The sequence below is a fragment of the Bufo bufo genome, chromosome 2, assembly GCF_905171765.1.
Source record: "Bufo bufo chromosome 2, aBufBuf1.1, whole genome shotgun sequence".
Lineage (NCBI taxonomy): Eukaryota > Metazoa > Chordata > Amphibia > Anura > Bufonidae > Bufo > Bufo bufo.
Genome location: NC_053390.1, coordinates 143226348 through 143252947, shown reverse-complemented (window position 1 = coordinate 143252947; position 26600 = coordinate 143226348). Strand labels below are relative to the sequence as shown.

General features: G+C 41.8%; 1 protein-coding gene across 1 annotated transcript in view; it reads right to left on the bottom strand.

Annotated features, from left to right (window-relative positions):
- Positions 1-26600, bottom strand: part of ARSK (arylsulfatase family member K) — a 181693-nt gene that overhangs the window by 96680 nt on the left and 58413 nt on the right. Inside the window, exons 5-6 of the mRNA XM_040421555.1 lie at positions 16013-16184; positions 48-272 (exon numbers count right to left, since the gene is read on the bottom strand). Of these exons, the coding sequence (XP_040277489.1) occupies positions 48-272; positions 16013-16184 (397 nt within the window). The remainder of the gene's footprint in view (positions 1-47; positions 273-16012; positions 16185-26600) is intronic.

Genomic DNA, 26600 nt, shown 5'->3' with positions numbered 1-26600 from the left:
ATAGAACTGCAGTTTCCATTGTTTGGACCGTTCCTCCCCTTACGTACCTAGCATGGTGGGGTAAAGGTCCACAAGAGATACGATATTTGAGATTCTCTTTCCAGATTGGATGTTGGGTCCCATAATTAAAAGTGGTACATGAGAGCTTCCTTCATACATGCTCATCTTATAAAATTGCCTATGTTCCATTGCAAGCTCCCCATGGTCTGATGTAAACAACACGTAGGTTGTATTTAGAAGTCCAGTATCCACCAGTGCTGAAATGACTTCACCTAACAAAGACAAAAAACAAACAATTTTGAAACCAATTGTGGAATATTTTGAATTATGATGTGTATGTTATGAAGCCATTTCTTTCATAGACATGTAATAACGCATTTTGTTCCTGAGGATGGGTAGCCCCGAAACACATTGAATGGATTTCATTTTAAAGAATAAAACTTCAAAAGCCTGAATGGGTTGAGGATCAGGGTTTGGGGAGGGCAAGGAGAACTGGGAACTAACCCTCATTGCAGATGTGACCACTAATCCCTGGCTAAGCTGTATGTTAATAGCAGTCAGTTATTCTCCTCTCCAATGTGTCCTTTTCTGTTTAAATGTTGCTGGTATACGGAGACTGAAAAAATGAGAAATACTTCTCAGAAAAGTTCAATGGAAAGCAAAGAGAAATACGAATAATATATACAGCTATTAAGTGGTGGATTTATCACTGACTTTACATCAGTTTCATGGTATAAAAGTAGTTCAATTTGGCAAAAGCAAAATTCACACAAAGTTGCTGATTTCTCTAGTTTTTTTAAGAGGGTGGAGTTTAGTGACAGGGGTGTGGCTAATGCCACCAATCAGATTTACTGTAACTTATGTCAGACGTTGGCATAAATTATGGCGCAAATCTATGCCTGTGGATAGAAGGGACAGATTTACTTTTACAATGCATAGACTACTAAAAAATATGCCAAATTTTACGAAGAGTAATTTGCATTTTACTCCAGTTTACTGTAGTTAAAAACACCAGTGTGAAACACCAGTCACCAGTGTAAAACACCAGTCTTAATGTCATGAAGACAACCGCCAAAGGAAGCAGCATGACATTCAGCGAATTATGGTAGCTGATACGGGGAGGGGGCACAGCCAGGCTCGGACTGGCCCACAGGGGTACAGGGGAATCCCCCCGGTGGGCCCCTGAGCAAGGTGGGCCCCTAGTCTCCCACCCCCTGAACAAGTGGCACATAACACATTAGATTTACTGCACTACATACATATATTGAATGTACAGTCGTGGCCAAAAGTTTTGAGAATTACATAAATATTAGAAATTGGAAAAGTTGCTGCTTAAGTTTTTATAATAGCAATTTGCATATACGCCAGAATGTTATGAAGAGTGATCAGATGATTGGCATAGTCCTTCTTTGCCATGAAAATTTACTTAATCCCAAAATAAAATTTCCACTGCATTTCATTGCTGTCATTAAAGGACCTGCTGAGATCATTTCAGTAATCGTCTTGTTAACTCAGGTGAGAATGTTGACGAGCACAAGGCTGGAGATCATTATGTCAGGCTGATTGGGTTAAAATGGCAGACTTGAAATGTTAATAGGAGTGTGATGCTTGAAATCATTGTTCTTCCATTGTTAACCATGGTGACCTGCAAAGAAACGCATGCAGCCATCATTGCGTTGCATAAAAAAGGCTTCACAGGCAAGGATATTGTGGCTACTAAGATTGCACCTCAATCAACAATTTATAGGATCATCAAGGAACTTCAAGGAAAGAGGTTCAATTCTTGTTAAGAAGGCTTCAGGGCGTCCAAGAAGGTCCAGCAAGCGCCAGGATCGTCTCCTAAAGAGGATTCAGCTGCGGGATCGGAGTGCCACCAGTGCAGAGCTTGCTCAGGAATGGCAGCAGGCAGGTGTGAGCGCATCTGCACGCACAGTGAGGCGAAGACTTTTGGAAGATAGCCTGGTGTCAAGAAGGGCAGCAAAGAAGCCACTTCTCTCCAAAAAAAAACATCAGGGACAGATTGATCTTCTGCAGAAAGTATGGTGAATGGACTGCTGAGGACTGGGGCAAAGTCATATTCTCAGATGAAGCCTCTTTCCGATTGTTTGGGGCATCTGGAAAAAGGCTTGTCCGGAGAAGAAAAGGTGAGCGCTACCATCAGTCCTGTGTCATGCCAACAGTAAAGCATCCTGAGACCATTCATCTGTGGGGTTGCTTCTCATCCAAGGGAGTGGGCTCACTCACAATTTTGCCCAAAAACACAGCCATGAATAAAGAATGGTACCAAAACACCCTCCAACAGCAACTTCTTCCAACAATCCAACAACAGTTTGGTGAATAACAATGCATTTTCCAGCACGATGGAGCACTGTGCCATAAGGCAAAAGTGATAACTAAGTGGCTTGGGGACCAAAACGTTGACATTTTGGGTCCATGGCCTGGAACTCTCCAGATCTTAATCCCATTGAGAACTTGTGGTCCATCCTCAAGAGGCGGGTGGACAAACAAAAACCCACTAATTCTGACAAACTCCAAGAAGTGATTATGAAAGAATGGGTTGCTATCAGTCAGGAATTGGCCCAGAAGTTGATTGAGAGCATGCCCAGTCGAATTGCAGAGGTCCTGAAAAAGAAGGGCCAACACTGCAAATACTGACTCTTTGCATAAATGTCATGTAATTTTCGATAAAAGCCTTTGAAACATATGAAGTGCGTGTAATTATATTTCACTACATCACAGAAACAACTGAAACAAAGATCTAAAAGCAGTTTAGCAGCAAACTTTGTGAAAACGAATATTTGTGTCATTCTCAAAACTTTTGGCCACGACTGTACAGCACCTCAACCAGCCTATGTTCATATTAAAAACTTGTTAAATTATTTATTATATTTGAATGTATCCATACGGTGGGCCCCCTAAATAAATTTTACTGGTGGGCCCTAGGTACCCCAGTCCGACACTGGGCACAGCCATTCTCTTGCTAGTCTTTCAAATGAATCTCTCAATCTCGACACAGAGTGTGCCTCCTGAGAGTGGAATCCCCCCTCCCACCATGATGTGGTGAGCGGCGGCTCCCCTTCTATGACGTTGTATGCCCAAATAGTGCATTTGGACAGGAATCGCTGTGGTGAGACAACCCCTTTAATGGAAACCTGTCATGATGAAATACAGAGAAACGCAGGTAGCATGTTCACAAACTTTCAAGCACCACTGTACATAGCTGCAACGGTGTTGTGCTCATATACCACAAGTGAGAATAGTCTCTTTTGTTAATTTAACATAATTCCAAGAGGTGGGCACATTTTTAAGTAAACTTTGCACACTGAAATATGCTATTTCACAGAAATCAAAACAGGACAGAACCAATTTTAAGGACCTTTAATAGCTGTTGGCTGAATGCTTGTTCAGCCTACAGCTATCTCTCACCATTCCCCCATACACATATAATCTTTCTTACATTCTCTCTGAATTCTGTGATAAATCTGTCTTGAGAGACCAAGATGGGCTGCCTACTCAATAACACATTAGATTATATAATCTCATTTAAGTTTATGGAGAGGGGAGGTGGAAGGAGCAGTTAAAGGGAATCTGTCACCTGGTTTGAGCATATTAAGGTGTTATTACTGCCATGTACAATAAGATACCTATATTCTTGCTGTAGTCTTAATTTTTTGTTTTATGGTTTCATTAGCGATAAAATCCACTTTTTATGTTATGCAAATTAGTGTCCAAGGTGCCCAGAGGGGCGTTATTATCCTTCTCTGGAGCCCAGTAACTACCCCGTATAGTGCCCAGCCCGCCTTCCTTTAGAGCCCAAGCATGCCTCTTCCAGCATAAGTAACTGCCCAAACCCGAACTCTTTGCCGCCGCCCCCCTCCGCTATCTGACATCTCATGCGGACTGCCTGCGCGATGGAGAAGCTCCTGAGGGCAACAGCTTCAAATGTGTCACTGGGCATGCGCCGAGCCATACATGTTCCTTTACCAAGGCAAGAGTTCAAAAACGTAATCCTGTAATTGACTGAGAAATAGGTTAAAAAGTCAACTATAGAGAATGCAACAACACTGTTGGAAGGCAAATGCATTGAGGCATGTTTATTGTGTTTCTTATGTACACATGGTGTTAAGTGAATTGGGCCACAGAGGTCCCACCTGTAGTCCACTTCCTCCTGCCCAGTGCCTGTCCCTTTTTGTAAATGTGTCGAGGGTGGAAGGAAATACATAGTAAATTTTTCCACTTGCAACTTTTGTATGCCAGAAAAGGTGCGTACAAGGTTGTTATATTCCCCCACAGTCTTTGATTTTGTCATTGTGGGCGAAGATAAAGCCTGTGGTATACCACATGCATGTGCCAATTGCAAAAGGCTCCCACTAAAAAACATAAAAGCTAGTTGATTATTGTGAGATTACTGAACACCTACACTTTTGATCGATTGTTGACTTGAAGCCTATAGCTTAAATCACTATTGGAAATATAAAAATGTATTCCCAGCATGTTTGGCAATTTCATCCTTTTTGATATTTATAGCCTAGACACATGATGGTTTCTAACTGGTTTCCTTCTGAAGCTGTGTAATGATGCATGTTTGGGTCTGTGAAATAGGAAAGGAAGATCCACTGAGGAAAGGCAAATGTAAATGAAAATTTTTTCTTTATAAAGGACAGTAAGAAACAATGCTTCTATGTGAACTTGATATGCGTGTGAGTACTGAAGTCTTAAAAGGGTTGTCCAGCTTCTTTTTTTTTTTTTTCAATTTTCCCCACAAATAATTTTTTTCCTGTTTTCCAATACAAGACATGGTAACTTAAATGGTGGCATTAAAAAAAAGCATATTGTCCTGCAAAAATAAGCCCTCATATGTTAATGTTAACAACAAAAATAAAAAAAAGTTATGGCTATTTGAATGTGGGGAGGAAAAATTGAAAAAAGCAAAAATGAAAATAGTACCGGTCTTTCAGTGGTTAACCATAGTTTGGGCTTTGTGATTTATCAGTGAAATGGAATGTGTCACCTCCCCCGAGCCCTGTTAAGTGCACTTCTAAATGAACAATACTGCTGCCCCTGATTGCAGATCACTAAGTTGAGCCCACAAACTAGCACTGGAATGCATTGAGAGGACTCATTCTGGAGTTCTCTCCATTATAGGTGCCTGCTCATGAGTCCTCGCAATATATTCCAGTGCCAGTTTGCAGGTGCACAATGAAGGAATGGGGATGAGTATGGATATATAAATTAGTGATCTGGAGTCGGATGAGCAGCAGTACTATTCATGTAATACTTTACTTAGGGCTTGGGGGAGGTGACAAACTCCTTTTACATATGAGTACACCTAGATTTTTGCATAAATTGCACTTAAATTTTGTGAAATTTTGGGCATCTTTAGATAAGTAATCTGTGCCTAGTACGTAAACGGTGTTGGCTTCTCAGGAAATGGGCATGGCTGAAAAAACAAAATTTTTTGCCAAAATTGCACCAAAATTCGGGCATAAAATCTTGTCTCAATCCAAGCCAACCAATAGGAGGTGTAAACTTACACAAAAGAGTCTAGCCATGCAACAAAAGTATTATCCAGCCTGAGCCAAGTTTACAGCATGTATAGGTCTAGTAGATCTGTCCCATAGTGTCTCCCTCCTTTGCCAGCACCCAGTAGATTTTTGAAGCTGAGACAGAGATTTATTTTTTCTGACAATATTTTTATTGGTTTTAAGAGAACAAATGACAGCAATAGTACTTCCAGCAGAATATGTTTAGTTTTACAAAATTCCTTATTATATTGTCACTGTAAGCTAAGGAAGCACATATGGCACATAGTGCCATATGAGCAATAACTTAAACTATAACAATTACTTTACCAATACAAACCAAATTGTGGTGAAAAATGGCCGTGGTCCTTTATTAAGGGTTACATAATATAATAATAATGAAAATAATAACCATGAATAATTAAATAACCAATAAATAAATACTCATTAAATATTTATTAAGTCCACAATTGTCCCCCCAGCCAAGTTGGGTGACTAACTCCCTCTAATTCAGGACCTCTTCTCCCAGGCTCCGCGGCGGACAAGGTCCGGACCTGCTGGGACCATCTATAAATACTTGAATTTCCCGCCCCAGAACTTCATCCACCAATCAAATGCTGGCAGAAAACAGGTGCCTCAGTAACAGGTGGGTAACCAGGAACCAATCAAAATCATTTATTAAATTACCTCTGAATCACTGTAAATAAGCACACAAGTTAATAGGAAAAAGGGGAAAGGGGGGAGAGAAAAGGGGGCAGAAAAAACATACTACCACTAGTGTTGATCACGAATATTCGAATTTTGAATTTTTATCGCGAATATAGGTACTTCGAAAATTCGCGATTATTTCGAATATAGTGATATATATTCGGAATTTCGAATATTCTTTTTTTTTTTTTTTAATCCGTACACATGATCCCTCCCTGCTTCTAGCTTGTGGGCCAATGAGAAGGCTGCAGTATATTTGACTTTAGGAGTAGTGTTGTTTGCGAATTTTTGAATTTTTATTGCGATTTTTTTCAACTTACAACTATTAGACAAAGAAGATTATAGCACTATATTAGCTAAATCTAAAACAAGAATATATAGCAATATAGCGAATATTCGAAAAAAACGAATATAGAGCAATTTAGCTAATATAGTGCTATAATCTTCTTTGTCTAATAGTTGTAATTTTTTTCTCATCTGAAGTTCAGATTGGAAAAAAATTACAACTATAAAAAATTATAGATTATAGCACTATATTAGCTAAATTGCTCTAAATATTTTTTTTTTCCGAATATTCACTATATTGCTATATATTCTTGTTTAAGAATATTATGAATATTCGAAAAAACAAAGTTATAGCAATATAGCAAATATTCGGGAAAAAAACGAATATAGAGCAATTTAGCGAATATAGTGCTATAATCTTCTTTGTAAGTTGAAAAAAATCGCAATAAAAATTGGAAAATTTGCAAACAACACTAAAATTCGCATATTACACGATCATTACCTTGCCGATTTTTCGAGTAAAAAAAATCGTAGAATATAACGAATATTCGACAAAATATTTGTGAAATATCGCGAATTCGAATATGACCCCTGCCGCTCATCACTAACTACCACTCCGATGATGCTCAATGACACCATGGTGGGCCTTCAGCATACGCTTCCGTGCCCACTATCATGGTGCCATATGAGCAATAACTTAAACTATAACAATTACTTTACCAATACTTATCTAAAAAAAAATACAAACCAAATTGTGGTGAAAAATGGCCGTGGTCTTTTATTAAGGGTTACATAATATAATAATAATGATTATAATAACCATGAATAATTAAATAACCAATAAATAAATACTCATTAAATATTCATTAAGTCCACAATTGTCCCCCCAGCAAAGCTGGGTGACTAACCCACCAGACATGAGGGTGCTAACCCGCATGTCCCCCCCTAAAAACCACGGCCTTGTCAATCATATCCTGCAATCCAGAGTTAAATATATCTAAACCTATATCTGACAAATGAACTAAATCGTCTCGACAAAGGCCCAAGATAAAGCCCTCTAACTCAGTGTGTCTCACTGACCAGCCATTTAATTTAGGAAGATATTTCTCTGAACTTCTATTCATTCTCTTCCTAATCTTTTCAATAAAACCGAACTGGTCCCCTCTCCAGATTAATCTTGGTATAATTTCCGAGAAAATCAAAGTTACTTCAGGCAGTATTTAATATCATTGAAATCTGATCTAATAAAACCAAAGTTCTAATTTTCCCCAAATCATTCCCCCCAGCATGGATAATCAAAACATCTGGCTGGGGTAATGACCTCAACTCGCCTCTCAGGATTGGAATGATCTGGTTCCATTTTAAACCCCTAAAACCTAACCAAAATATAGAAACAAATAAAGAACCCATACTGTCCTAACTGGACACAATGGTGATTCAGCTAACATTGCTAACTTAATCCATGTCCCTTTCGCCATCTGATCTGCACCAAAGAATGCTATGACAAAAGCTACTTTAAAAAGAATTGCTTCAAATTTTGAAAATGTGCACGCCTCCAACACCGACACTAAGCTACCAAGCAATTCAAATGTGATTGACCGTCTAACGTCTACACTTTTAAACGATCGCCTAACCCCTTTCAGAAATTGCTTCACCACAAATTGGTTTGAAAATGACTGATAACCTGCTAACTTAAAAAAGAAAGAAACCCGTGAAACTGATAAATGTAAAACTGAGTAACCAAAACCCTCTTCTAATAAAGAACAAATAAATTTAAAAAATGCATCTAAATCAAACAAAAAACAAGAAACATTCCTAACTATACAGAATTGATACCACCTCTTCCAAGCCAGTGAATATTCTTCCCATGTCTGAGGTGCTAATGACTTCTGAATGAACTTGCTGATCATATCCGGATAAGATCCCAAACCCGTTCCGGACATGGAATTCCCACTTTCTCCGCTTGCGGCACTAGAGAAAGGAATCTTTCCCACTGTGTGCGGGAAAGCGAGTCAGCTATCTCATTTTCTTTACTAGGAATATATTTGGCTTTAAGCCAAACGTTCAATTCTAAACAACAATGAACTAAATAGCGTAACAATCTAACGACCATTTCATGATGTGACGACAAACAATTAATTGTAAATAACACTCCCTTGTTATCAGAAAAAATCAATACTCTCTTATCCCTAAAAACATTGCCCCAAATGACTAAAGAAACCACTATAGGAAATAATTCCAACAAAACCAAATTCTTATTCAGGCCTAAACTTTATCCTCCAATCCGGTTCAGCTGACCACTGGCCGCTTAAGAAAACTCCATAACCCCATACACCTGGAGCATCTGTAAATAAACCTAGCGAACCTGCTTCCTTAAATTCCTCCTGCCTAGCACTATGCCTATTGAAATGAATTAAGAATTCTTCCCAAACTGCTAAATCATCCTTCAAAACCTTTGTAATTCTAACATGCGCTTAAGGAGATTTTAACCCTTTCGTTGCCATATATAATCTTCTAGAAAAAACACGACCCACAGGTATTATCCTTGACGCAAACACTAAAACACCTAATAAACTCTGAACTTCTTTCAACTGAGCTTTCTTCACTGAACTTATTTTTCTAATCAATAAAATGGCTTTCTCAACTTTCTCCATAGGAAGCCTGAATTCCATGTTCACTGAGTCAATTATTATACCTAAAAACTCAATCGCTTGACATGGCCATACTGACTTCTATTGCAACGGAACACCCAAATATTGACATATCTGTATAAAACCTTCTAATAAACGAGAACAATTACAAAAAGAACCAACAAACAGAAAATCATCTAAATAATGAAGAACATTAACTGAACTCAACTCTTTTATCACAACCCAATTCAAAAAGGAAGAAAACAATTCAAAATAAAAACAAGACCAAGAGAACCCCATTGGCAAACATTTATCAAAGAAAAATTGACCGTTAAACTGAAAACCTAAAGAATTAAAGCCTTCTGGATCCACCGGCAGCAAGCGAAAAGCTTTTGCCATAAAGCACCCTTTCCCAACTGAACGGATTAAAGAAACAGCGTCATCAAAAGATGTATAAGATACTGACGCTATCTCTTTATCCAATGAATCATTCAAAGATTCTTTCGCTGGATAGGATAAATGATGTATTAGTCTGAACTCATTAGGATTCTTCTTTGGAACAATACCCAAAGGAGAAACCCTAAAATCAGTAAAAGGTGGGGAAACAAAAAGGACCAGCTACCCTACCTTCCTTTAACTATTTTTTTTTTCTTTTAATAAATATCTTTATTGATTTTCTTTGAACAAAAGCAATGTAAAAATATATATAGACAAAAAAAGTCGCACATAGCACAAGTACATTTCCTTAAACATTTCTTGGTGCCTAGCCCCACTTGTGTGCTTACTGTCGGGGTTCTAACGAGAAAATGAAGACCTAGTCGGTCAGCACCATATAGCAACATAGACACTCGAACATCAAGACCGAGACACCCCAAATTGGTGCCAATCTCCTATCTCCCATATCAAACAGACCTCCTCCCCCCTCCCCCCCCCCCCCCCCCCACTATGGCTGGCCTGGCTGCCACAAAGGGCGGCGGGCGACTCACGCCCTCATTCTGGGTATCTCCTGTACCAACACAAAACAGATCCCTTTTTCGAGTTACTCCAATTATAGGTATTGTTTAGGGGTTATAGATCAAATAGTAATGGGTCATCAGTTCCAGCCCGACTATACATCTGTTTCTGTTATTTCTCCCCGCTACATTTCATGAGCTCGAATTCTTTTACTCTTGACATTAAACTTTGCCACTCTTGTATTGTGGGGGCTCTATCCTTCACCCAGTTCCGGAGGATTATTATCTTGACCAATAAAAGTCCCTTCAACCAGCAAATCTGCTCACTTTTGGGTGTTTTATGTTTGAACTCGGGTGGGAAAAGTCCAAGTATGGCCTATTTCCAGTTATTGCCGCCAGCCCCTGAAATATACTATGCCAAAAGATCTTAATAATCGGACAGCCCCACAGCATATGAACGTGACCTGCGGCAGTGAAAGAGCATTTCAGGCAGCAGAATTATTTTCCCTTTTTACCATAGATTTTAGCTAAAAGACTCGGAGTGACATATAGTCGATGTACTATTTTAAATTGTGTCAAACGGTGCTGTCTAGAAAGGGAGGCCTTCTTAATATTTTGGTATATTTCCCGCCATTGAAGTGGGTTACATTCCCCTACATCCGCTTCCCATTTGTCTAGACTTTTAAATTTAGTGACAGTACTTAATTCCTCTATTAATCTCCTATAAATTTGTGAAACCCTAACTTTTTTCCCTGCTGAGTTATAGCAGAAAACTAACAGTCGCTCAGTGCCTGTTATTTGAGAAGTTTTTTTAAGCGTATATGCTAATGCGTGTTTTAATTGAGCGTATCTATAGTGTTCTAACGCGGTGATTGGTGTCTCATGCAATATTTCCCCTATTGGTTTCATTTTTCCCTTAGTGCATATATGTGACAACAACATAATCCCTCTCCGGATCCAGTAATTATTTTCATTTAGGGAAAAAAACTCTGTTAACGAGGGATTATCCCATAGCGGGGTAAACTCCAAGGCACGTGTGACCTGCATAAGAGCCTTTGTTTTGTTCCACACCTTCTGTAACATTAGGCCGATAGGGTATGTCCCTCACGTTCCAGAAATCCAGATTCCAGTATGCTAAATATATTCTGTATAGGCTGTTGCTGTTGTCCAGCAATATAGGATATTAGTGAACCATCCCCCGTATTAATGCACCACTGCAACTGTGAACACAGATAATAACCTTGAAAGTGGGGGAGGCCAAGGCCGCCATTTATTTCAGCCAAGCACAGATATTGTAACTTGATGCGGACCCTTTTCCTGCCCCATATCAGATCGTTAATCAGCCTATCGATCAAATTGAAAACGCTGTCTTCGATCCAGACAGGACAGGAACTGACCACATATAATATCCAAGGCAATAGAATCCTTTTGATCAATGCAATTCTGTTAACCTGTGAAAGCAGTAATTCTTGCCAGACCCTAACCTTCTCCCTTACTTTATTAACCAAGGTGGTAATGTTTAATTTATTATGTTCCCTAGTTGAACTACCAATTTTTATCCCTAAATATTCTAAGTGGTCCAATGGGGAGATGATTCTAACCTTTAAATCATTTTGAGGAGGTACACGGTTCAGGGGGAAGAGGACGGATTTAGACCAGTTTATCTCAGACCCGGCGACCTTTCCGAACTCCTCTATTTGCATGATGCGTGGGACACTTCCCCATCCATCATTCAAATAGAGCAGTACGTCGTCCGCATATAAACTAATCTTATCCTCTGCCCCCCTACCCCCGAATCCCACAATACTCTGCTCAGCTCGGATCCCGCATGCAAGGGGTTCCATAAAGATTGCGAAAAGGAGTGGGGAAAGTGGGCAACCCTGCCGTGTCCCGCGCTGTAGGCAGACAGCAGGGGAAATCACTCCATTAATATTAATTCTGGCCACTGGTCCATTGGCCCAGGTTCATCTTATACATGATCCGCCAGAGAAAGGACCACTCCACTGGGTCGAATGCCTTGGCGGCGTCCAAAGACATGATGGAGCGATCCTCCCCCCCCCCATCTGGACATTCAAAAAGGTCCTACGTACATTGGTCTGGATTTGTCACCCGGGGATAAACCCTGTCTGATCTGTATGGACTAGACCAGTTATTACCTTTTTTAGCCTATTTGCAAGGGCTTTTGCAATTATCTTATAATCTGCGTTGAGCAGAGATATAGGTCGATAGGCCTCAACTTTGTTTCCATCCTTCCCCTTCTTCAAAATCAATGTAATAATTGCCTCCATTAAAGACGGGGGTAACTTTCCACAATTGCTGGATTCATTCAGGACTTGCAATAACCCGGGTAGAAGGACCCCCGCATGGCTCTTATATATACCAAACGGAAGCCCGTCTGTCCCGGGAACCGAGGAGCCCCGAACTCCCTTTATAACCTCCTGTAGCTCCCCCAAGGAAATGGGGGAGCACAGGAGAGCCGAATCCGAGTCCGACAATGCTGGGATCTTAATTTGTTCCAGGAAATCTTCTATGCTAGTCCCGTATCATCCAGCTCGGAAGCGATAGAGATTATTGAAGTGTTTTACGAATTCTCCTTCAATTTCCATTGCGTTTTCCAGCTTCCGACCGTCACCTGTCAGAATTTGTATAATCTTTTGAGGGGCCTTTTGATTTGTTATTATAGAGACAAGTAGTTTACCCGGGGTACCTCCTTCACAAAAGTGCTCATAACCTTGGAAGAATAATTGATTCTGGGCTTTTTTCCTCATGAAATTTATATAGTGGTCCTTGGCAGATTTTAACTTAGCCCGCATATTCTCATCGTTGTTTGTTCTAATCCTACCCTCCAAATATGCAACCTTTTCTTCCAAACTTTTTCCCTCTTTAAAGAACTCTGTTTTCCTTTTTTTTATTTTGCCATAGTATAACCCACGTATATATGCCTTCATAGCATCCCACACAAAGTGGATATGCGTTGTGCCAATGTTTTCTTGCCAAAACTGTGCGAGTTCCTTATTTATTCCCTCTGTGTCGTTTATTATGGTTAACCAGTGATTGTTCAATCTGAACGGTCTAATGATGGCAGATTGTCGCCCGATCTTCACAACTAATAGGATCGGTGAATGATCCGAGATTCCATGGATCTCGTATTTCATTTTTGAGGCAAAATCGAGCATCTCGCTATTGGCCAGGGCAATATCAATTCTGGACATAGCACTATATGTTTTACTGAAGCAGGAAAAGGGGCGGGGGGGGGGGTCGAGGGGGGGATGGGAATGGGCCTGGCCACGGCTGTTATTGGGGGGCGGCGGACGACTCTCTTATAGCTCTATAACATAATGAACGTCCTTTAACTATTTAAGAATCTTAGTCTCAACAATGTCTAAGTGCCTTTTGACTGACGGCCAATTATCATGAATTACACAACCTTTACCTGCAAATTTTGGAACATAAAAACCATTAATAAAACCCTTAAGGATTAATTCCACCTTCAGTCGGTCTGGAAACAATTCTAACCATGGAAGCATTCTTTCCCATTTCACTGGCGTCTGAGCTTTTGGAAAATTCTCTGGTGTTTTGATTTTGTAAGGTGACTTGATTTGATTTTTTAAAACACCGAAACATGGGGTGCGCACCTGAACAAAATGAACACTCATGCCGGTATCTACAATTACTCAGCCATTTACAAGCTGATTCGTTATATGCGAAACAAACACCTTTCTTAATAATCACACCAGACACCACTGAATTATTTGGCTTAGCTTGGAAACCACTTCTCTGTGGCAACATCAAGCTAAGCCAAAGACCAACGTCCTTAGAACCCCAAGTCATAATACTGTGTACTGCCAACTTCTGGCGAAAGGTTTCATCATATGTAAACCATGCAAGGCCACCGAAATTACGATAAGCCTCCAAAATAGAATCCATATGCTGAAAGAAACCAATACAACTTTGAGGATGTTTAGCACAAAATATCAAAGAATAGATTAAAAGGGCCTGCAGCCAATTATTAAAGGATCTTGGCACAGCCCTCTTTCTGTCATCATCTTTTTCAAACACTTTCTTCTCAATCTTGAAAGATTCTTTGGTGGAAGGAAGTAACGACAAAATATCGACATACTCCCTTCTCCAAATTTTTTCCTTCATAGATTGTGACAAATGAAACCCCAAATGAGAGCCGTCACAAGTCATAGCTTCTTTTAAGCAAGTTTCACCTATCCCAACCCCATTATCAAGTGATACCGTATTCTGTGATTTGTTTAAAACTAAATTATCAGCTCCTGCAGCAGCTGGAAAATCACGCCACACTGCTGCCGGCTGATCCACTTGAGCAGGCATACTAGCTGCAGCCCACTCAGAAAATAGCTTAGCTAAGCTAAGCAGCAATCTATTATCATTAATCCCTATGTTGGTAGGCAAAGCCAAGCTCTGCCCACATGTCTCCTCACCTAGCTCTGGTCCTGGGTCCATGCTGGGTGTGCTGGAGGCCGGCTGCGGTGCTCTACTCAAAACCCCAGACTGCGATACCGCACATCTAGGGGAGGAGCGCACGCTGCCACCTTTCTTGCTCCCTGCTTCTGACGGAGAATACGCCCTCCTCGGTCTCTTAATCCTCTTGGAAACCCAGGCCTGTTCTTCTGCGCTATGAGAAGCCCTCCCTGATTACCTCGTTGACGCCGTCGCATCTTCTGTGACGTCACTGCGCCGAGTGACGTCACATGGTCCTGCCTTTCCATCTTCGGCTGACGAGCCGTCAGCCAAGCACCGCTAAAGCCTTGCCTCTCCTCCTCTTGACTCGGCGCGCTGGATCAGCCTCTTCAGGAGCTCCTCTATCCAACCGGTGAGTCCTTCTATTTTCCGCTCTTCTTTCTTCAGCCCCCGCTGACAGGAACACTTTGGCTCTTCTCCCTTCAGCTGTCCCGAACCTCCGGAACTCAGTGCCACCTTCAATGTCCTCTCAGCCGCCGCCGCTACACTTCTCTCTGCCGCCGCTTCTTCGCTCCAACTTCTACCTGTTAATGCCGGCACAGCACAATAGCTCTTTTGCAGCTACACCGGCAATCCACCAGGGCTTCACGCGACGTCCTCTTCTCCCAGGCTCCATGGCAGACAAGCTCCGGACCTGTTGGGACCATCTATAAATACTTGAATTTCCCGCCCCAGAACTTTATCCACCAATCAAATGCTGGCAGAAAACAGGTGCCTCAGTAACAGGTAGATAACCAGGAACCAATCAAAATCATTTATTAAATTACCTCAGAATCACTGTAAATAAGCACACAAGTTAATAGGAAAAAGGGGAAAGGGGGGAGAGAAAAGGGGGCAGAATAAACGTACTACCACTCCCATCATGCTCAATGACACCATGGTGGGCCTTCAGCATACGCTTTTGTGCCCACTATCATTACACGTGGTCAAGTCACATTATTATGACCACTTCCTACTTTCGACATCCTAGCTCATGAAGGAAGTCACGTGTGGTGATCTGGCTTGGCGGGTATATAAGGTGCTTGATAGGCTGTCTGCACACATATCCCTCGCTGCCTTCATGGGTAAATGTGACGATTTATCAGAGCTGCAAAAAGGGATGATTATTGGATTTTGGGTGGCAGTATTTCTGAAACTGCGCAGTTTGTGAACTGTTCCTATGCTGCTGTGGTGAAAGTGCTTCGTGAGTGAACTGCTTGAACCAGTTCATTTGCATATTACTAAAATCTCTGATATCTCGGCAACAGTTCCACCTACAGACATAACAAAAGTATCATTATAATCAGCATGATCAATCCTATTGTTTTGCTGTATATGTTTTGTTTTCATTTTGTAACATATCTGAGCAATATATGCGAGACCTCCTGTGGACAGAGCTTTATATGGAGTGGTAACCAATATCAGTGCATAGCTAGCTATTACTTACCCATTATAGCATCTGTCTCTGCACACATAGCATAATAATAAGCTCTTATGTCACGGATCTCTTGGCTTGTAAAGTTACCAGTGCAGTTTTTGGTATAAGATGAATAATAATCCACTGGATGTATAGCTTTTAGTGGCAACCATTTGGGAATAGTAACATCCTGATAAGAAACCTATAAAAGGCAAAAAAAATAAGGTTAGCAATGAGTAGAACATTTACTGTTCTCCACAGTGACAGGTAAAGCATAATCCAGTTACAGGTAGCTATTGCTAGTAGCCAAAACGCACAAAAAAATGGTACCATTTGGCTACTAGGAGCTATTAAAGAGTACATAGGTCAAAAGGTCAAAAAGACCAGCCCCCGCCAACACTGACACTGTCCAGTTAGTGCTTGTGTCAGACTGTATCGGGATACACCTTAACCTCTCCAGGACACATGACGTACCGGTACGTCATGTTGTCCTGGTACATGTTGTATGGTTCCGATAACCACCGCCCGGCAGGCACCTTGACTAGATGCACGGGGGGGTCCTGTGACCCCCCCCCCATGTCGGCAATCGCAGCAAACCGCAGGTCAATTCAGACCTGCGGTTTGCTGCAGTTTCTGAAGTTTCTGATCCCCACGAGTGCGGCAGGGAGGGCGGGTGCCGGGGCGGGCGGTGCTTGGGGGTTGGGCAGGCATGCAATCATCCGCCCGCCCCCTCTCTCAGGATGGCCGAGTGGTTTGCAGAGTGTCAGCGCATTGCTGACACTCTGCTCGAAACGCCTGACATCTATGCTGGCACAGATGCCATGCGTTTAACCCCTTCCATGCCGCGGTCCATAGGGACCGCTGTATGGAAAAGGTTAAGAGGGAGGGAGCTCCCTCCCTTTCCCATCGGGGGCTGCTGTGCCTTTTCAGCCTCCGATGGGAGAGGGAGGGGGCCCCCCCTCCCTCCCCATCACCCACTGCTCTGCTGTGGCAGCGAGTGATGGGTACCATGGCAACCGGACGCTTTCACAGGCGTCCGGCTGTCCATGGTACTGATTACACTTCTGCTAAAGGCAGAAGTCTAATCAGACTTTGTAAAGTGAAAATACAGTACAGTACACTATATATGGCACTGTACTGTATTATACAGACATCAGACCCACTGGATCTTCAAGAACCAAGTGGATCTGGGTCAAAAAAAAAAAAAAAAAAGTGAAAAAAAAGTAAAAATCAAAAAACACATTTATCACTGATTAAAAATAAAAAAATAAAAAATTCCCTACACATGTTTGATATCACCGCGTCCATAACGACCTGATCTATAAAACGGTCATGTTACCTTACCCGAACGGTGAACGCCATAAGAATAAAAAATTAAAAACTATTATGAAATTGAAATTTTGCCCACCTTACTTCCCAGAAAATGTAATAAAAGTGATAAAAAAAGTCGTATGTACGCCAAAATAGTACCAATCAAACCGTCACCTCATCCCGCAAAAAATGAGACCAAAAACTGAAAAAACGATGGCTCTCGGAATATGGAGACACTAAAACATGATTTTTTTGTTTTTGTTTCAAAAATGAAATAATTGTGTAAAACTTACATAAATAAAAAAAGTATACATATTATTAGGTATCGCCGCGTCCGTAATAACCTGCTCTATAAAAATATCACATGACCTAACCCCCTCAGGTGAATACCGTTAAAAAATACACAAAAAAAAGGTGTAAAAAAAGCTATTCACAAAAAGTGTAATAGCAAGCGATCAAAAAGTCATATGCACCCCAAAATAGTGCCAATCAAACAGTCATCTCATCCCGCAAAAATCATACCCTACCCAAGATATTTGCCCAAAAACTTAAAAAACTATGGCTCTCAGACTATGGAGACACTAAAACATGATTTTTTTGTTTCAAAAAAGAAATCATTGTGTAAAACTTACATAAATAATAGTATACATATTAGGTTTCGCCGCGTCCATGACAACCTGCTCTATAAAAATATTACATGATCTAACCCCTCAGGTGAATACCGTAAAATGTACCCCAAAAAAACGGTGTAAAAAAAGCCTTTTTTTGTCACCTTACATCACAAAAAGTGTAATAGCAAGCGATCAAAAAGTCATACGCACCCCAAAATAGTGCCAATCAAACAGTCATCTCATCCCACAAAAATCATACCCTACCCAAGATATTTGCCCAAAAACTGAAAAAACTATGGCTCTCAGACTATGGAGAATCTAAAACATGATTTTTTTTGTTTCAAAAAATAAATCATTGTGTAAAACTTACATAAATAAAAAAAATAGTATACATATTAGGTATCGCCGCATCCGTGAGAACCTGGTCTATAAAAATATCACATGATCTAACCTGTCAGATGAATGTTGGAAATAACATAAATTAAAAACGGTGCCAAAAACAGCTATTGCTTGTTACCTTGCCTCACAAAAAGTCATATGTACCCTAAACTAGTACGAACAATACTGCCACCCTATCCCGTAGTTTCTAAAATGGGGTCACTTTTTTGGAGTTTCTACTCTAGGAGTGCATCAGGGGGGCTTCAAATGGCATTCCTTTCCATCTGCACCCTGTCGTACAGCGGTTTACGACCACATATGGGGTGTTTCTGTAAACTACAGAATCAGAGCCATAAATATTGAGTTTTGTTTGGCTGTTAACCCTTGCTTTGTAACTGGAAAAAAATTATTAAAATGGAAAATCTGCCAAAAATTTGAAATTTGGAAATTGTATATCTATTTTCCATTAAATCTTGTGGAACACCTAAAGGGTTAACAAAGTTTGTAAAATCAGTTTTGAATACCTTAAGGGGTGTAGTTTCTTAGATGGGGTCACTTTTATGGAGTTTCTACTCTAGGGGTGCATCATGGGGGCTTCAAATGGGACATGGCGTCAAAAAAACCAGTCCAGCAAAATCTGCCTTCCAAAAACTATACGGCGCACCTTTCCCTCTACGCCCTACTGTGTGCCCGTACAGTAGTTTACGGCCACATATGGGGTGTTTATGCAAACTACAGAATCGGGGCAATAAATATAGCATTTTGTTTGGCTGTTAACCCTTGCTTTATTACTGGAAAAAATTTATTAAAATGAAAAATTTGCCAAAATTTTTTATCACCATTTGCCATTAACTCTTGTGGAACACCTAAAGCAGGCATGGCCAACCAGTGGCTTTCCAGCTGTTGTAAAACTACAATTCCCACCATGCCCTGCTGTAGGCTGATAGCTGTTGGCAGTCCAGGCATGCTGGGAGTTGTAGTTTTGCAACATCTGGAGAGCCTCAGGTTGGCCATCCCTGACTTAAAGGGTTAACAAAGTTTGTAAAATCAGTTTTGAATACCTCGAGGGGTGTAGTTTCTAGAATGGGGTCATTTTTGGGTGGTTTCTATTATGTAAGCCTCACAAAGTGACTTCAGACCTGAACTGGTCCCTAAAAATTGGGTTTTTGAACATTTCTGAAAAAGTTTTGCTTCTAAACTTCTAAGCCTTGTAACATCCTCCAAAAATAAAATATCATTCCCAAATTGATCCAAACATGAAGTAGACATATGGGGAATGTAAAGTAATAACTATTTGTGTAGGTATTACTATGTATTATAGAAGTAGAGAAATTGAAACTTGGAAATTTGCAATTTTTTACAAATATTTGGTAAATTTGGTATTTTTTTATAAATAAATATGAATCTTTTTTACTTCATTTTACCAGTGTCATGAAGTACAATATGTGACGAAAAAACTGTCTCAGAATGGACTGGATAAGTCAAAGTGTTTTAAAGTTATCACCACTTAAAGTGACACTGGTCAGATTTGCAAAAAATGGCCTGGTCCTTAAGGTGAAATAAGGCTGTGTCCCAAAGGGGTTAAAGGGATTTTCCAGGATTGCTATGGTTTTTAATAGATAGGATCATGTAGTTGCTTACTGTAATGGGGAGCCGGCAACACGCTTCCTCCTTGCGGCTCCGCCGGCATCCCGCATCTGTGCAGGTACTGCTGAAAGAGGTACTGAGCGCCGATCGCAATTTATCGCCGCTCAGATGGTTTGGGCTGGACTTGGGTCACGTGACGCTGGCCACAGGGTTGGGTGATAAAGTGTGGTTGTCCACCAAGAATTTGTCTTTGAAGGTACCTTCAAATAAGTTTGCACCACTGTTCATTGGGCCTTATGAGATTGTGGGCATTATTAATTCTGTATCTTTTAAGTTAAGATTATCCGACTCCTTTTGTATCCATAATGCTTTTCACAAGTCTTTACTTAAAAAGTATGTGTCGCCTGTATCCCCTTCACAGGAAGCTTCACCACCAGTGGAGGTGGCCGGTCAACCAGAATTCGAGATCTCTAGGATTATTGATGTGAGAAAGGTCCGGAACTCTCTGCAATATTTGGTCCATTGGAAAGGCTTTGATCCTGAGGAGAGGTCTTGCGTGTCGGCTAGTGAGATGCATGCTGTGAGGCTGGTGAGAAGGTTCCATCTTACTCACCCGAAAAAACCCGCTCTAGTATTTATGGGTCCGGTGGCCCCTCGTGGAAGGGGGGTACTGAAACGGGGAGCCGACGATGAACTTCCTTCTTGTGGCGCCACTGGCATCCCGCGTCTGTGCAGGAGCGAGGACTCCGCCTGCGTCCTCGTCTCCATGGGGAGCAGGGGGCGGGGAGGACCTGGCCGCGCATGCCTCCTTAGCGTGGCCGGCATCCTCCTTGCTGAAAGAGGTACTGAGCGCTGATCACAATTTATCGCCGCTCAGATAGTTTGGGCTGGACTTGGGTCACGTGACGCTGGCCACGTCATGAGACTCACTTGTTCTGCTATTTAAACAGGCAGCCTGCTGGCCACAGGATGCCTGTGAATGGTCTTGCTACCCTCACCAGCATTTTTGTATTGTGCCTTCTGTGTGTTTTGGACCTCGGCTCTGTTTTTGACCTCAACCTTGTGACCTCCCTGGAATTGACGTGACCTCTTGGCTTCAGACTGGATTGTGTTTTGACTTTGTTACCGGATTGCTCCCTGTGTACCTGTGTGACCTCCTGGCTTTGACTTTGGCTTGTCTGACTCTGTTACTGTACTTCTGTTATCTTCTTAGGCCCCTGCACATATCTAAGCGAGGGACTGCCGTCAAGTTGTACGCCGTCGGTTAGGACGGGCCGTGCAAGTAGGCAGCGATAGGGGTTAGGTGGAGTTTAGGGATGCACTTATCCCTACCCTCTGTCGTGACACTTACCTAATGTACAACTTCCTCATGTTTTTTTTTTCAATTTGGACTCTCCTGGCCCATTTCCACCATGTAATAAATCACTCTTGGTTCCATCCTGTATGTAGCACTTCCTGTTCCTGTATCCAATCAAACCCATGATGCATTTCTCCTTTATCTGACGTATCTCTCATATTTTCTCCAAGGATAAAGATTTCAAAATACTGGAAAGACTTATCTTCCCACTTCAAAAATTGGTGTGTCCCAATACAGTCTGACAATTCCCCTAACAACACCCAGCTAGTTTATAGCCCCTCCCACCCTGCTAGTTACATAGCCACTCCCCTATCACTAACCCTTTATGGACATGACATCACAGGAAATAGAAAAGAGGTACATGGACATGGACATGGTCATGAGACGAAAGACCAGAATGGAAGATAGGGTCAATAAAGGTAAAAGAAATACAAAAACATTAGTAAATGACAGCTATCTTCATGAATTGCTATAAAAGATGTTGATGCAAACTGGAAAAAACTGTTTAATGAGTATGGAAAATGATGATTACACTCACCGGTAATCGGATTTTCTAGACCCCACGACAGCACCACAGAGAGATGATCCGCCTCCAGGGACAGGAAACCAGCAGAATAAAGAAGTGGAGCCTCTCTCCCACCTCAGTAGTTTACAGAGCATGAGAGTGACTCCAACCTGGGTTAGTTTATCCAATCACGTAATAACTTTTTTTTGCTACACTCTGTACAACTCAACCAGAAAAACGTGAACACCAGGGAAGGAATAAGGAAGGGTGCTGTCATGGGTCTAGAAAATCTGATTACCGGTGAGTGTAATCACTTTTCCCTTCCCCCACAACAGCACCACAGAGAGATATTACAGAGAAACCCCTTCCTTAAGGGTGGGAAACTGCTTCCAGAACCTTCTTCCCAAACAGAAGATCAGAGACAGGATTTAGCTGAAGCCGATCGTGACGATAGAAGGCAGAAGTAGAAGACCACGTGGCAGCCTTACAGATTTGTTCGATAGAGACATTAGCCCTCTCAGCCCAAGAGGTAGAAACTGCACGAGTAGAATGTGCTTTCAGAGATAGAGGAGGAGAACTCCCAGAAAAGGAATAGGCCAGAGAAATAACAGTCCTAATCCACCTGGCCAGGGAGCTTTTTGAGGCCACCTTACCCTTATTTGTGACAAAAAAAAAGGCTTCTGTCACAATCAGTGTGGGAGGGAAACTCCACACTGAACACAGGAGGGAAGGGAACTGGGCTTGGAAACTAGGGAAGAAACAGGTCACCTCCTAGACAACCCTAATCCGGGCCCTGACTACCTATCAATATGAATAGACCTTAAAGGTAGGAAATATTCATATTATGCAACCTAGGCACTGATTTCTCTATAAGGTCCTGGAATAAGGTAAGGACCAGAGACAACCCATTCCTCCCCGGATGGACTAATGGAAGTCTCTGTCTCAGGCCCAGATACAAACAACAGGGAATATAACAAACACAAAAAAAGCAACACTTAACTTCTGTAGAGATGGACGAACAGGAACACCAGAGACGACCTCACACCAGCTCAGCCAAACCCTAATGAAGCTATCTACCGCATAGTCAGAAGGGTGGGGTCAGACTATAAAGGGTAGAATTGATGACCACTGAGCAACAGCTGAGAAAAGGGAAGTAGTCATAACCCTATCAACACTGAATTAAGAGAAATCAAGGAGGCTGTTAGAGTCCTCCACGCTCAGACAGTCTCTCTGATTTCCTGACACCTGAGGGACCGTGACAGCTTCTCCTCACATCTAGGCAGTGGAAACCCCTCTCCTCTTGGTTTTTGGGTTTAGCAAAAAAGGATAGAAGAACTATTTCTTGGAGCCTGTTACACTTGGAAGGAACCTTTGATAAAAAAAAAAGTGGGTCCGGTCTAAGAATAACTCTATCCTCTAGAATGGACATAAAAGAAGGGTTGATAGAGATAGCTTGAATTTTGCTAAACCTCCTCGCAGTGGGTAGTGCTACCAACAGAACTAATTTAAAGGTAAGAAACTTTACTGAACAGGACATTAGTGGCTCAAAGGGTTCCCTAGTTAAAACATTTAACACTAAGTTTAAATCCCAGGGGGGAAACCTGGGTGCTCTCACTGGATCAATGGCAAAATTCTTCCCCCCGAGGGCAGAAAGGGCCGAAACCTGTACTTTAAGGGTGCTCTTAGCTAACCCCATAGACAACCCCTTCTGGAGAAACTCCAGAATATGAATGATTGGAAACTCACACGGCAAAGCGCCTGCCTCTATCCCTGAAAAAACTAGGAATTTCTTCCAGACCCTATTATAGATAGAAACTGTCACAGCTTTCCTGCTTCTTGGTAAAGTAAACACTAGAACCATGGAAAACCTGTGTCTAATCAACAATGATCTCTCAAATTCCAGGCCGTAAGGTGCAGACCCCTGTCACTTGGATGACATACTGGGCCCTGCACCAGAAGGTCTGGGATCTCCGGAAGGATCTAAGGATCCAGACTGACATGGACCTCAGTAGAGAGAACCATGCTCTCCTTGGCCAGAAGGGGGCTATCATAATTATTCTTGCCCCCTCATCCCTGATCTTTTTGAGGGTTAGTGGAATAAGCTGGAATGGGGGAAGGCGTAGCCCAAGGGGTAGTTCCATTTCTGAAGAAAGGCATCCACTTCCTCTGGGAATTCTTTTGGGTTGAGAGAACAAAATCTCTCTACCTTTCTGTTCTCTCTGGTGGCAAAGAGGTCAATTGATGGATTTCCCATCTCTGAGAAGACTGAAGGGTTCAGGGAGCACTCCCCCTGTCTCAACTGATGACGGCTCAGGAAATCTGCCTGGAAGTTCTCCTGGCCCCTTATGTGGAGTGCAGAAAGATGACCGAATTTCCCTTCCACATTCTGAAACAACAGTTCTGATTCTCTCATAAGGGAAACAGATCTTGTTCCCCCCTGATGATTTACGTAGGCTACCACAAACCAATTGTCGACATTATCCTGACATGTTTTTGATGAGTAAAGGGTAATGCTGTCTTCAGAGCCAGTCTTATAGCTAGCAGCTCTTTTCTGTTTGAGGAGAATGTTTTCTGCATGGCGGACCACTGACCCTGAATGATCTGATCTAAAAAATACGCTCCCCATCCCTACGGGCTGGCATCTGTTGTTATCAGTACTGGATCGGGGTAACTCCATGGAATCCCCAGACTCAAATTTTATGCTGTCTTCCCACCATGACAGATCTTTTAATGTTTTCTTGGAAATTACTATCTTTGAGTCCAAAGATCCCCCAGTCTTCTTTAGTGATAGGAGTATTTCTTTCTGTAGTTGAAGAGTATGAATTTGGGCCCATTCCACCGCCAGAATGCAGGAGGTCAGGGACCCCAGAACCGACATAGTTTTCCGGACAGTCAATTCTTGGGCAGATTGCAAAATTTGCAACTGTGCATGGACGCGTAATATCTTCTCCTCAGTCAGGAAGACTCTCTGCGTCACCGAATCCAGGAAAAGACCCAGAAACACTTGACGATGACGAGTCCTTGGCACAATTCTGGACTTTTTGAGATTTATAATCCATCCTAGATCCTCCAAAATTTTTGTCACCCTCTGAACTGCCCTCACACAATCCTGCTGGGAGCTTGCTATGATTTGAAAATCGTCCAAATAGGGCAGGAATAGGATGTTCTCCTTCCTTATAAATGAGCTACTTCTGCTACTACCTTTGTAAAAATTCTGGAGGCCATAGAGAGGCCAAATGGAAGAGCCTGAAATTAAAGGTGACGAATGTTTCCCTCTATCGTCACTCTATCGTCACTGCCACTATGAGGAACTGTTGATGCACCGGATAAATAAGGATATGGTAACATGCGTCTTTTAAATCCAAGACCACCATGAAACATCTGGGATACAGAAGATGAACTGCTGATTTTACATTCTCCGTCTTCTTGAAGAGAAGATATATGTTCAGTTGCTTCAGATTTATAATTGTGCAAAAGGAGTTGTCTGTTTTTTTTATACTAGAAACAGAGGAAAGTAGTACCCCTTCCCCTGTTCTGCCACCGGGACTGGGATTAGCACTTGTTTTTCTAACAGTTTTAAGACTTCTATTTCCATAATCGGAGAACTGTGAGCCCTTGTGACTACAAACTTTTGGGGAGAACTTGCGCGAAAATCTAATTTTAATCCTTTCCCTATGAGCCTTCTGACTCATTCTCCTGCCACGTTTTCCCATGCGGGAAGGAAAAACTTCAGTCTTCCTCCAACCGAACTCCTGGTGTCATTGCTGAGATTTTTTTTAGGCTGCGAGGAGGAATCTCCAAACAGGAAGCCCTTTCCCCCAGACCCCTTAGATCTAAGGTTCTGGTTTTTATCGTTAAATTGTCCACTACCTTGAAATCTAGATAAGGAATGAAAGGGGTGTCTGGCTCTGGAAAAGGGAGTTGAGGAGGAACCAGGAAAAAAAACTGGAAACCTCTTTTACTTATCCGCAGTGACGAATGTTTCCCTCTATCGTCACTCTATCGTCACTGCCACTTTGAGGAACTGTTGATGCACCGGATAAATAGGGATATGGTAATATGCGTCTTTCAAATCCAAGACCGCCCTAAACATCTGGGATACAGAAGATGAACTGCTGATTTTTACATTCTCCGTCTTCTTGAAGAGATGATATATGTTTAGTTGCTTCAGATTTATAATTGTGCGAAAGGAGTTGTCTGTTTTTTTTAACTAGAAACAGAGGAAAGTAGTACCCCTTCCCCGGTTCTGCCACCGGGACTGGGATTAGCACTTGTTTTTCTAACAGTTTTAGGACTTCTATTTCCATAATCGGAGAACTGTGAGCCCTTGTGACTACAAACTTTTGGGGAGAACTTGTGCGAAAATCTAATTTTAATCCTTCCCCTATTAGCCTCCTGACTCATTCTCCTGCCACGTTTTCCCATGCGGGAAGGAAAAATTTCAGTCTTCCTCCAACCGAACTCCTGGCGTCATTGCTGAGATGTTTTTTTAGGCTGCGAGGAGGAACCTCCAAACAGGAAGCCCTTTCCCCCAGACCCCTTAGATCTAAGGTTCTGGTTTTTATCGTTAAATTGTCCTCTACCTTGAAATCTAGATAAGGAACGAAAGGGGCGTCTGGCTCTGGAAAAGGAAGTTGAGGAGGAACCAGGAAAAAAAAACTGGAAACCTCTTTTACTTATCCGCAGCGACGAATGTTTCCCTCTATCGTCACTCTATCGTCACTGCCACTATGAGGAACTGTTGATGCACCAGATAAATAGGGATATGGTAATATGCGTCTTTCAAATCCAAGACCGCTATGAAACATCTGGGATACAGAAGGTGAATGGCTGATTTTACATTCTCCGTCTTCTTGAAGAGAAGATATA